The sequence below is a fragment of the Mesocricetus auratus genome, unplaced genomic scaffold, assembly GCF_017639785.1.
Source record: "Mesocricetus auratus isolate SY011 unplaced genomic scaffold, BCM_Maur_2.0 Super-Scaffold_100014, whole genome shotgun sequence".
Classification (NCBI taxonomy): domain Eukaryota; kingdom Metazoa; phylum Chordata; class Mammalia; order Rodentia; family Cricetidae; genus Mesocricetus; species Mesocricetus auratus.
The window spans coordinates 25472061-25484672 of NW_024429197.1; the positions used below are offsets into that span (position 1 = coordinate 25472061).

The 12612-nt window shown below is 41.8% G+C and overlaps 1 protein-coding gene across 3 annotated transcripts in view; it reads right to left on the reverse strand.

The window, feature by feature from the left end:
* Positions 1-715: 715 nt before the first annotated feature.
* Positions 716-12612, reverse strand: part of LOC101831400 (phosphatidylinositol 3-kinase regulatory subunit gamma) — a 125998-nt gene continuing 114101 nt past the window's right edge. For all 3 annotated transcript variants that reach the window (XM_040756924.1, XM_040756920.1, XM_040756921.1), the window contains 3 exons: positions 8229-8303; positions 7681-7851; positions 716-4155 (listed from right to left, as the gene is read on the reverse strand). In XM_040756924.1, coding sequence (XP_040612858.1) covers positions 3957-4155; positions 7681-7851; positions 8229-8303 — 445 coding nt within the window. In that variant the 3' untranslated portion in view covers positions 716-3956. The remainder of the gene's footprint in view (positions 4156-7680; positions 7852-8228; positions 8304-12612) is intronic.

Consider the following 12612-nt stretch of genomic DNA (forward strand, 5'->3'; position numbering starts at 1 on the left):
TTTTTGTTTTGTAAAAAAGTTTTTGTGTATGGGTGTTGCTTACTTATATCTGCACCACTAGGCATACAGTGCCACGGAGGCCAGAGAGGGTGTCAGATGCTCTGGGACTGGAATTTCAGGGTTATGTAAGCTGCCATGTGGGTGCTGGGGACTGAACTTGGGCCCTCTGCAAGGTCAACCATCTCTCCAGGACTATACACCCAGCCATTTAAGTGTAAAATGTAGTATTGATCCAGCTGGGGGAAAAAAAAATGAAAAGATTCCAGAGGTGAGAGGAAATAAAATCCAAAATACATATGAAGGATAGAATTGGTTGGAAGAGGGCTACCTATTGTTCATGACTTGTACTTCTGACACAGCAGGGAAGAAATGCACAAAACAGGCATTCCCTGACCCTGTGGATAAAGTACCTTAGAGAGGGACAAGACGGTAAGACTAGTAAGTCCATTTCTCCTGATGCTACAGTAGAATGAGAAAATGCTTATTTCTGGGCATGATAACCAATAAAATGCACTTAACTAAGAATGGATGCTAAGGGGAGGAAATGGCTCTCAATTTTTTCAATTAGTATTTGAGTTTGATTTGTTAAGTATTGATTTCCTCTCACAGGAGGGAGAACCTCTAGTGGTCCCCATTTAGCCCCTTAAAACTACCGTCCTCCCTACCCTGCCCCAAGCCGACCATTGCCTTCCATTCCAAGAATACAGAAAGGGGCTTCATAGCAATATTTTTATTGCATCTGGAGCAAGTCAGCCAGACCATCCAAGTCTTGGAGAAGGTTAAAAAAAAAAGCCCAACAATGTTCTTGCCTTACATTCCCCCCCCCACCCCTTCCCCACAACTGCACAGCAACATCCAAACACATTTGGTGACAAGAACAATTGCAAAAATGGTCCCAACACAAGACACAATTGGCTTCCTTCTGAGTCAGGTATTTTTACATAAACTACGTGAATTCTTTTATTACATCAAAGACAACAGAATAGATTTTTCACAAGAAACATCAGGATACCAAAGTTACATGCAAGGATTTGTAAAGAAACAAGGTTGTCGATCACAAATGACGATAGCTTAGTCAAAACTGAGCAGTTGGCAGCAAAGGGCCAAGCACAGACCCTCTGGTGTTTGATGCCATGGAAACTTCACAGAGCTCTACTCTGGGGTCCTAACTGGCAACAGAGATCATCCTAGAAACCAGAAATTGCTCAGACACTTTTTTTTTCTAGATCAGGAGAATGCATGGAGCTGGTGCCTTGCAGCAAGGTGAGACACATGGAAGACACCACACACTGGCTCGAGGAGTCTGAAGTAGATGTGGAGACCCTAGGACTTAAATGCAGGAGTGGAACTGTAGGCTATCTTCATCTATGGCAGGAGCAGTGACAAGAACATAGGCAACCGACCTATGGTTGAACAATGCCAGGTGTAAACAGCATTGCTTTGTTATTAAAAGACAAGTATATCGAGCCAACCAAAAGCTGCTTTCATGTTGGGGCCTGGCTCATCTGCCCTCTGGTTAGTTAATCTGTCTCTTTACCCTTTGCTTCAGTCAGTGAGACTGCAGTTAAGATGCCAAAAGAGGTATAGTCTCAGGGCCAGGTCATGGGACAGAACATTAAGCTAGACTTGGAAAGAAGACCAAGACCTGCTTCTGAGCCATGGAGCCGTAGTAGCACGCTGACTCCCCCAGACACAGGGCACTGGTAGCAGACTGGTCCTTATGCCCTTTCCACAGCTCAGGACCAAGTAAATCATGTGGCAGCTTGTCAGAAAAAGATACCTTCCAATTTATTAAATGATCCCTGTACTTAGATCCCACAAAGTGGATCACTTAGAGGTAAAGAATATAGAACTGAAAAACAGCCTTTCTCCACAGTTCAGCCCAAGTGTAGATGCTAAGATTCTGCTCTCTGTCTCCTGAACATTCCCCCATATCTGCCCTACAAATAATGACATCATTCAATACTGCAGATGTATATTATATTCCATCCAGGACATACTAGAATTTTAGTGCCAGACAGGGATTCCTTGCACCTTACCCTGACCATGGACCTGCTTCAGCAAGTTCAATCAGATACAAAGTCACATGGGTATTCTAATCAGCAAGCAGCCTGGCATTACCAGGTGAACTGAGCAATATTTCAAGCTGGCAATTTTGAGAAAGGCAGGGCCTTGAACAGTGGCTGGGGGAGGTCAATTTCCTCTCGTTCCATACTGGGCATGAATAAAGAAAAGTCAACAACAATGACATGCCCTTTTCTTCCTATCCTTACTGTGACAACAATTTTCTAAAACTGTTGATCATCTCTCTATACTGTGGTTCTTTCTAGACACTGCCATCAAGATAAATGCTCAGGGAAAATCGTGTTCATCTTTATTTTGGCCCCCAAGTTTGATCTTCCCTGATGCCTTATGACCCAGGTACCGGCTGCTTAACTTATTCAACTAGAATGCCTGACTGCATGGCAGTATGGCCCAAGTAGCTGAGTCACACTGAGTCTGTTATGGCTCCAGGGTTGGCTCTGAAGCAGCTGGACTCTGTTAAATAAATGTGAAGCCAAGAATAGATGCCTGCCCTCTACCTAACAAATTTCACTCAGCTGGAAGGCCTAAGCCACATGGAGCAGAAGATTCCTGGCCTAAAATCACAGCCACTGAAGCATGAGGAGAGGCTGTGACACTAATTGAATGGCAGGCTCACAAAAAAAGGCAAACAGGAAAGCTTGTAGATTTTTTCCTCAGATAGTCTGAACTCCATGCTATATCCCGTCTCTTGGCAAAAGCTTCAACCACATTAATAATGTGTAATGTGATGGGCCCTTCACCCTGGACACAGGGCCCACGTGTCTGTGATTTACTGAGGTCTCTGACCATACACTGAGTCCTTTAGCTACCTATGGCTCCCTAAACCCTACCCAGAAAAGGAAGGGGAGATGAAGGCAAATTAATCCTTGTATAGTTTTGGCAAGGCTTTTAAACTTGGGGAAACACACAACCATGTTGTTCTCTATCATTATTTGGTATATATCAAGCCATCTAAAAGCACTGGATTGCACCTTTTCTTTACTCATAAAACTAGTTACAAAGGTTTCAAACATCCTTCCTTAGGCTAAAGAAGCACCACACAAGCACTGACTTCAATATGACTCAAAGCTCACTATCCCCACAAGACAATTCTAACATCTCAGAAACAAGGCCAGGGCAAAAGCAGACACACTGACCAGTTTTAGTGTTTGTTAAAACTCACACTTCTAGTTTTCTCACTTTCAAGTTTTGGTACAGAAGTGTACATTCAGCTACTAGTGTCACTGTTTCCCCTTAGACCCTGGTCTGGCAATGTTGCTTTGTTGGTTCATGAACATAGTGCGTTAGAGGGAGGAGATGCTAAGATTCTGACGCCTAAATTATGTTGGTAAAATTTAACATCGACTGAAGGGCTCTTTTGCCTCCTTGGTTTAGATTCTGTAAATGAAATCCCACACCTCCCTATTTCCTTTGGTTGCCTTCCCCCCCCCCCCAAACCAAACCCCATCTTACCACAGAACCAAAGTTAGCTGCTTCTTATGGGAAGAGACTGTCAAAGCAAAACAACTCCCAACAAAACCATGACCTGCTGCATTCTCAGAGCTGAAGACAAGAGGACATGAACTCTTCAGAGGCTTCCAAATAAAACCCCACCCCCACCCACAAGTGTTCAAGGTGCCTGACAACAAAACCCCCATGAAACCAGTATCTGCTTCCAGCTCAATACATGAGTGCAGCAGCGCAGCTGAGTCCAGAAACCCTGGGCCCCTCAGTTATCCCCAAATTCTGGCCAGCTATTGCTCGGCCTCTCCATTTCACATTCACAGAATCACTTGTGCAAAACAAGCAGTCTACGTAGAAAGAATGCCCTCATCGTAGTCTAATTAAAACCATAGAAAAATGCTGGAGAGCCATGTCTCTTCCCACCCTGCTTATCTGCAGAGCGAGGGCATCTGTGCATGGACAGGGTAGGCGAGCCTGACGTTGAGGGAGTCATTGTGCTGAACCAGGGATGTCTGTTGGTAATGGAGCACCAGCTCCTTCAGCGAGCTGTACAGGTTGTAGGGTTCTGCAAAGCCGTATCCTCGAGCAGTGCTGTAGATCACACAGTGCTTCACTTCTCCATCCGCGCTGCAATGAAACCACAGAAAAATGCTAAGGCAGGTCACAGTAGACAGAAAAGCCCAGAGCAACAGTTATACAAAGGATCCCAAGCACAAGTACCCTGTCAATCAGACATAACTGTGCCTCTTTAAAGGCTTGACTTCAGATACCTAACTATAAATATAGACCTAACCTCTCAGCCCTCACTTCCTGTCATTCCACATATATGTCTATCCTTTGTTAATCCCTCCTCAGTGTTGACTGCTATAGCTCACAATCATGAGCTCTGAAATCAAGGTGGTAGTGCTACAGCTTCCTTTCTTGAGATTGGTTTAGTTATTTTGGGTCCCTTGCATTTCATAGGAATTTTAGAAAACTTGTTAATTTCTGCAAATATTCAGCTAGGACTTGGGAGTTTATTAGGATTGTACTAACTTTGTAGTCTAATTTTATGAAGTACTGATATTTCAAATATTTTTTGAGGAAAGAAAATGAAGTTTATTGTGTTTCAAGGAGCTGAGTAAGTGTAATAGAACAGGAAAACTGCCTCTAGACAAGTGGGTCTCAATTTGTGTGTGGGTCCTGACCCTTTGGGGGTTGAAATACCCTTTCACAGGGGCCACCTGAGACCCTTAGAAAACACAGATATTTACACTATGATTCATAGCAGTGGCAAAATTACAGTTATGAAGTAGCAATGAAATAATTTTATAGCTGGAGGTTACCACACCATAAGGAACTGTTCTAAAGGGCTGCAGCATTAGGAAGGCTGAGAACCACTGCTGTAGATAATAACATACAGATGTCTTCACTGACTAAATTCTTTAGCTTCATTCAATCAATCACATTGCTCAGATATCACTGTACAAATCTGTTTAATTCCTCAGAATTTCATAATTTTAAATGGCATGTCACCTCATTTTGGGTTACTCATTACTAGTACACAGAAATACACTTTTGTATAAACTAGACATAGTAGAACCCATCACCTGGGAAGTAGAGGCCTGATTATCGGAAGCTAAGGGTATCAGATATATAACAGGGTTAAGTAAGACTTGAGACCCTATCAAAAAATATAGATAAATGAATATGTGTGTGGGGAGAGAGAGAGAGAGAAAGAGAGAGAGACAGAGACAGGGAGGGAGGGAGGGAGGGAGAGAGGGAGGGAGGGAGGGAGGGAGAGCCTGCAACCTCTATGCACCTATTTCCAATCACAATGTCCTCTTTCCCCCATTCTGGAGGCTGTCATGCTGTCTAAATGATGGTGTCCTTTGCCATGCAGCAGCTTTTCTGTTTAAAAGTCACATTTATTAGTTGTCTATCTTAGTGCCTGTGTTAACAGTGTTCAGAAAGTCTTTTCCTGTGCCAATGAGTTCAAGGCTATTCTCCAACTTCTCTTTTTCAGGTTCAGTGTATTTGGTTTTATGTTGCTGTCTTTGATCCATTTGGAGGTGAATTTTGTACAGAGTTATAACTATGGATATATCTGAATTCTACATGCAAACATCAGTTAGATCCGCATCATTTGTTTAAGATGCCTTCTTTATTCCAATGTATATTTATGGCTTTATCAAAAATTAGATGTCCATATGCGTGTGAGTTTATGTGTAGGTCTTCAATTCTACTCCACTGATCAATGTGTCTGTTTTTGTGCCATACCACACTGTTTTCACTACTGCTCTGTAATACAACTGTGAAATTGGGGATGGTGATACTTCCAGCAGCTCTCTCATTGTTCAGGGTTGTTTTAACTCTCCTGTGTGTTTTGTGTTTCCAGATGAAGCTGAAAATTGTCTTTCAAGATCTGTGAAGAATTGTGTTGGAATTTTGATTGGGATCGTATTGAATCTGTAGATTGCTTTTGGCAGGATAGCCATTTTTACCATTTGAATCCTACTGATCCATGAACATGGGATCTTCTGATATCTTCAATTTCTTTTTTTTTTTTTTTTTTTTTTTTTGGTTTTTCAAGACAGGGTTTCTCTGTGGCTTTGGAGGCTGTTCTGGAACTCGCTTGGTAGTCCAGGCTGGTCTCGAACTCACAGAGATCCGCCTGCCTCTGCCTCCCGAGTGCTGGGATTAAAGGCCTGCGCCACCAACACCCGGCCAAAGAAGAGCTAACTCTCAATGAGAGCTTGCCTTCAATTTCTTAAGTGACTTGAATGATGTTTCTTTCACTTGCTTGGTTAGCATTACCCCAAGACATTTTACATTATTTGAGGATATTGTGAAAGATGTTTCCCTGATTTCTCAGCTGACTTGTCATTTGCATATAGGAGAGCTACTGATTTCTTTAAGTTAACTTTGCATTCAGCCACTTTGCTGAAAGTGTTTATCAGCTGCAGGAGACATGCTACAGCCCTCCTTTTCTTGTTCTTAAAAGACTTGAAGTCTGGTGAGAACTGGCTCCCCTGTCATTTCAACTCACACAATTTAAGCAGAGTCAGGCAAAGTGGGATGCTGTAGGCGGGCTACTCTTAGATGACTGTAACACTATGTACTTTGCCATTCTGCTTCATTTCTTCCATAGACAGCATTCATGATTTAGGGTTCAGTTCGAACACCTCTTCCACAAACCTCTAGCTCCCATACCAGAATGAATATTTCCACACATAAAAGGCTTACTAATGATAACTATTTCACAGTGATTCTATTTGTCGTAGATATTTTATGAAATGAAACCTGGAAACTAGGTCTGACAGCTTATACCTGTAATCCCATCACTATGTGAATCCTTTTCATTTGTCCTCTTTTCATGGTCCTCCTTGTTTTAAAGTTAGCACACAAAATAACAGGTTTCAATGTGACTTTTTAAAGTCACATTTAAAATTACTTTTATTTCTTTATCGTGGGGCACACATATTATATATGCATGGCATACATGTGAAATCAGTGAAGGAGTTGTTTTCTCCTTGTACCATATGAGTCTTGAACTCAGGTCATCAAGCTTCGTGGCAAGTGCTTTTACCTACTGAGTCATCTTGCTGATCCCAGTAGAATTTCTGAGACATTATGTGTCACTGTATCTTGATCATATATTCCCCTGGCTATCCTCTTTCTATTGCCGCCCCATCCCCCATTCTCCCAAATAGTATTTGTTTTGAGACAGGGTTTTTCTGTGTAGCCTTGGCTGTCCCCCTTTCACTTTTATGTTATTTATATTTATACTTATATTCTGTGTATGAAGGAAAACATCCATAGCTGTCTAAGCCTTGTGCTCTTTGGAAGCATTCACTTAGTCATCTTTGTTTTATACCCCGTCTTACAGTCTCGTCATAATCATAACAACATTAGTAGGTAGCATTTACTTCAAAGTCAAGCATTATTATCACCTTTGCTTTACAGGTGAGACTAAACAAGGGACAGTAAGTTACATGCATACCCACGTTACACAGTAAGGAAGCAACAGGGCCAGACTAAAATCCATTACATCCTATAACCATTAACTAAACACTGATGATCTAAGTAAACCATGAATTCTTATCACCATACTCTAATTCCATTTCAATTTTATGATGACTTTCATTAATTCATTCCCCAGAGAAGACTTACACCACAGAACAAGCATAGCATCCTTTCTTGCTACTTTCACGAATTAAGAATGCACCATCTGGTTTCCCATAAAGCAAATCCTCTGCTTGGACTCGGTTGACATCCTCCACAAACCAGGTTTTCTCATCATAATGCGGCAGATTCTCATCTTCTTCATTAATAAAATAGCTTCTAAAAGTTAAATATTTGAAATATTATTCTAGAAATCAGTTTTCTTTCATCTAAAACTAATAAAATGTTATTCTTAATCTTTATAAAATAACAAAGTAAAATTGCAATTAGGTGAGTTTTAAACAGCTTTTACTACTTAACTCTGGTGTAGAAACTACAGAACTCATTCAGTAAGTTAAGACATCTGAGTGGCAGTGTATGCAACTAAGTCGCAAGTGGGGGATTTCCACACTCAGTTGTGCACCATATTCTTCAGGCAACTCAGTTCAAAATGGGCGCAAAGTCCCCTGTACTGCTGGTGACACTGCGCAACTCTCCACACGCATGGTGGGAGGAGTCTTCCACTGAGAACAAAGCCCTCTGGCAGAGAAACTCACTCATCAGCATCCTCGTTCTTGATTCCCAGCCAGGCATTCAGGCGTCTCTGCCTCACTCCTTTGTGATTGAGCCATCTGCCAAGAGGGAAGACACTGTGTCAGAATCTGTCTGCACAAAAGAAATATGTCGAAATCCGCCAAACTTTCAAAGTCCAGGAACCTCTTATTTTCCCTAGAAAATAGAGTGGCCAGAATTTTCCCTAAATTTATCTCCCCATTACTTTTCCTTCAATTAACGCCACAATGGATTTTTTTTTTTCTGAAAAAGGAATAAACACAGAAAACGACTTGAAATTAGGCACTTTCTTTTTTTTTTCTAGAATCCCACACACACTTGCATTCAAACATAGCGGAGGTTCATGTTCGAAAGCAGGAGTATAAAAAACACTTTCATTGCCTGGAGAGATGGCTTAGAAGTTAAAAGCTCCTGCTGCTCTTCCAGAGGTTCTGAGTTCAATCCCCAGCAACCAGATGGTGGCTCACAACCATCTGTAATGAGATCTGGTGCCCTCTTCTGGCCTGCAGGCAGAACACTATACATAATGAATAAGTCTTTATGGGGAGGGCCTGGGCCCTCCCCAGAAAGAAATGACAGACTCTAGAGATCCCCCATGGAGGGCCTTACCCTCCCTGGGGAATGGAGTGGGGACTGGGTGGGGGGCTAGGGGGGAGGGAGTGGGCATGGAGGGGAGGGAGTGGGTGTGGAGGGGAGGGAGAGGGAGCTGGGACTGACATGGGAAACAAGCTTGTTTCTAATATATAATGAAAAAGTGTAAAATAAAAATAAATAAATAAGTCTTTAAAAATAAAGCAAAAACACTTCCATGGAGGCTAGAAAGACAGCTCAGTGGTTAAGAGCACACACTGGGCTGGAGAGGTGGCTCACACTGTAACTACCTCAGGGCACCCAGCACCCATAGACATGCATACAGGCAAAACACCTATGTACATAAGATAAAAATAAATTATTTAAAAAGCGCACATTGCTCTTACAGAAAGCCCAGTTCAGTTCCCAGGATCCATATGGTGGCTCACAACTACCTACAACCCAGCTCCATGGGGATCTCTGGCCTCTACACTGTCCACCCACACTCATACATAATATAAAAATAAGTATTTTTTGTTGTTGTTTTGGTTTTTCGAGACAGAGTTTCTCTGTGGCTTTGGAAGCTGTCCTGGAACTAGCTCTTGCAGACCAGGCTGGTCTTTAACTCACAGAAATCCGCCTGCTTCTGCCTCCCGAGTGCTGGGATTAAAGGTGTGCACCACCAATGCAACACAAAATTAATTATTTTATATTTTTAATGTTTATGCTTATCTCCCCCACCAAGCTATATGTTGTTTTGAAGAGCTTTCTCTTATGCTTATGGCTATACTGCCAATTTTTAAAATATTTATTATGTATACAGTGTTCTGACTACATGAACACCTGTAGGCCAGATGAGGGCACCAAATCTCATGATAGATAGTTGTGAGGCACCATGTGATTGCTGGGACTGAACTGAACTCAAAAGCAGCCAGTTCTCTTAACCTCTAAGCCTCTCTCCAGCCCCCTATTGCCAACTTCTTAAACAGTACATGCACAGAGATAATCAATATTCAGTAAATATTTGCTGGTAATGTTTTTAAGAGAATCTTCACAATCTAGGATCACCTTAGTATCTGCCACTGACCCCAAGTAAGTTATATAATCTGCATCACACCTAAGTGTTTAAAGCTCTAAAAGGCAGATTTTTGAAGACTTCCTCAGGAAGACTTGCCCTTTACTTAAGTTGAATTTCATTTTGATACTTAGTGAAGCAGGAAAAAGAGATAAAATTAGGTCATTTTTTATCTTAATCATCATATCCCACCCCACTATACCATCACTTATTTTGGCAAAATATCCAAACACCTTTCTCTAAACATCCTTAGCACCAACAAGTTCTTTGTTTAAAGAAACTGATCTCCCTCTCTCTCTTTTTTTTTTTTTTTTGATTGCACGGTCTTTATTTACTATGTGTACAGTGTTCTGCTGCGTGTATGTATGGCTATAGGACAGAAGAGGGCACCAGATGCCACTACAAATGCTTGTGAACCAAGTGGTTTCTGGGAATTGAACTCAGGACCTTTGGAAGAGCAGGCAATGCTCTTAAACTCTGAGCCATCTCTCCAGCTCCAGAAACTAATCTCTTTACTAAGAATAAGCACACTAGGTAAGAAACTTAAATTGAAAAAGTTGCACCACGATTTCTTCTGAGTCCCCATTTTCCTTTTCTGTCTATTTCTCTGGTATTGGTAGTGTGTGAGTAGGTCTATGTGTATGGGGGTAAATGTGGGTGGGTGGTTTTGTGGGGTGGTAGTATATGTATATGGGTAAAATGGCGGGGTGTGTAAATGGGTGGGTAGTGTGGATATGTGTAGGTGGTTTGTGGAGAGAGGGTATGGGAGTATGTGTGGTATGTATATGAATGGATGGATAGGTGGTTTTGTGGGAGTGTGTATGTAGTATGTATGTGAATAGGTGTGTGTGGCTGGTCTTGGACTCCTGGATTTCCAGGTCTCTACCTCCAAAGTGCTGGGATTACAAATACATGTAGTCATGCCAGCAATAATCTAAATTCTTCTATTAAAACTATAGAAAGAATGTTTAAGGCTCTATGTCTAGATCATTCTACATTCTGAGTGGTTTGTGTCCTCCTAAAATTCACATGTTGACATGATGGAGAAAATCTTTCTGTACATATGTTTCTCTGATTGGTTGATGAATAAAACAGTCTGGCCAAAGAGGCAGAATATAGGCAGGACTAGGAAGAGTAGAATTCTAGGAAGTGTAGGTAGAGAGGAGAAGACATGTAGCCACCAAAAGACTTAGAGGTCCCAAATCTTCTCTGATAAGACCATGTGGAAATACTTAGATTAATAGAAATGGATTAGTAATTAAGAAGCCCTAGTCACTGGCCAACAGTTTCATAATTAATATATATGTCTCTGTGTATTTATTTTTGGGCTGAGAAGGGACCAGCTGGGACAAAGAAAGCTCTCATAACACTAAAATCTTAAACCTGAGGCAATGTTAGAAAAGAAGCCCAAGAAGCTACAAAGGTACCAAGAATGCACTTGGAGTACAACATACATGCAGGCAAAACACTCATCCATAAAAATGAATAAATCTTCACAGAGAAACACTGTCTCAAAAACCAAAAGAAAAAGAGGGAGTTGGGAGCTGGAGAAAGTGCAGTTAGAGCACATGTGGAAAATTCCTTTACACTGTGTGAATATATATATCATCATGACTGGGCTAATAAAGAAGCTGACTGGCCAATAGCTGGACAGGTAGAGGTTAGGCGGAACTTGCAGACAAAGAGAGAACAAAGAAGGGGAGGAGCCTCAGAATCACAAGGAGACTTGGAGAGAAGGAGGTGAACTTTACCTACTGAGAAAAGGTACCAAGCCACGTGGCAGAGCATAGATAAGAAATATGGGCTAATTTAAGATGTAAGAATTAACTGGTAAAAAAAAAATTAGCTAGTAACAAGCCTGAGCTATTGGCTGAGCATTTATGATTAATAATAGGTCTCAGTATGGTTATTTGAGAGCAGCTGCCAGGACAGAGAAACTCCACCACTGAGCATAGGCTACACAGGGTTCATTCCCAGCATCCTTAAGGTAACCTCACACCTACCTGTAACTCCAGTCCCAAAGGATCCAACATGGAGTGCCTCCTAAGGAATATGGTCCATATCTAAGTCAGGGTTTCTATTGCTGTGAAGAGACACCATGACCATGGCAACTCTTATAAAGGAAACATTTAATTGGGGTGGCTTGCTTACAGTTTCAGAGGTTCAGTCCATTATCATCATGGTGGGGACAACGGCAGCCTATAGGCAGATATGCTGGAGCTGAAAGTCCTACATCTTACAGACAACACAAAGTCAATTGACTGTCACACTGACTAGAGCTTGAGAAGGAGACCTCAAAGTCCACCCCCACAGTGACACACTTCCTCCAACAAGGTCACACCTACTCCAACAAAGCCGTACCTCCTAATAGTGCCACTCCCTGTGGGGGCCATTTTCTTTCAAACCACCACAGTTCATATACAGACATATATACATGTAGGCAAAATATTCATACACATAAAATAAAAATAAAGAAAAATGTTTTAAAAAGCATTGTTTTTTATTACTCAGAGGATCTCAAATACCTACTGTTGATATCCTGGCATTATGCTGACCCCGCCCCCTGACAACTGGCAGGGTACATACACTGGCATTCAGGCAGACACTTAGACAGCTCAATGGGCCCTGCATTGTGTGGCTACATCATGCATTGTGTGGCTGCATAAGGACTCTGTACGCATGTGCAAGCTTTCCCTTTAAAGAAAGCATCTCCCGCCTGTTCC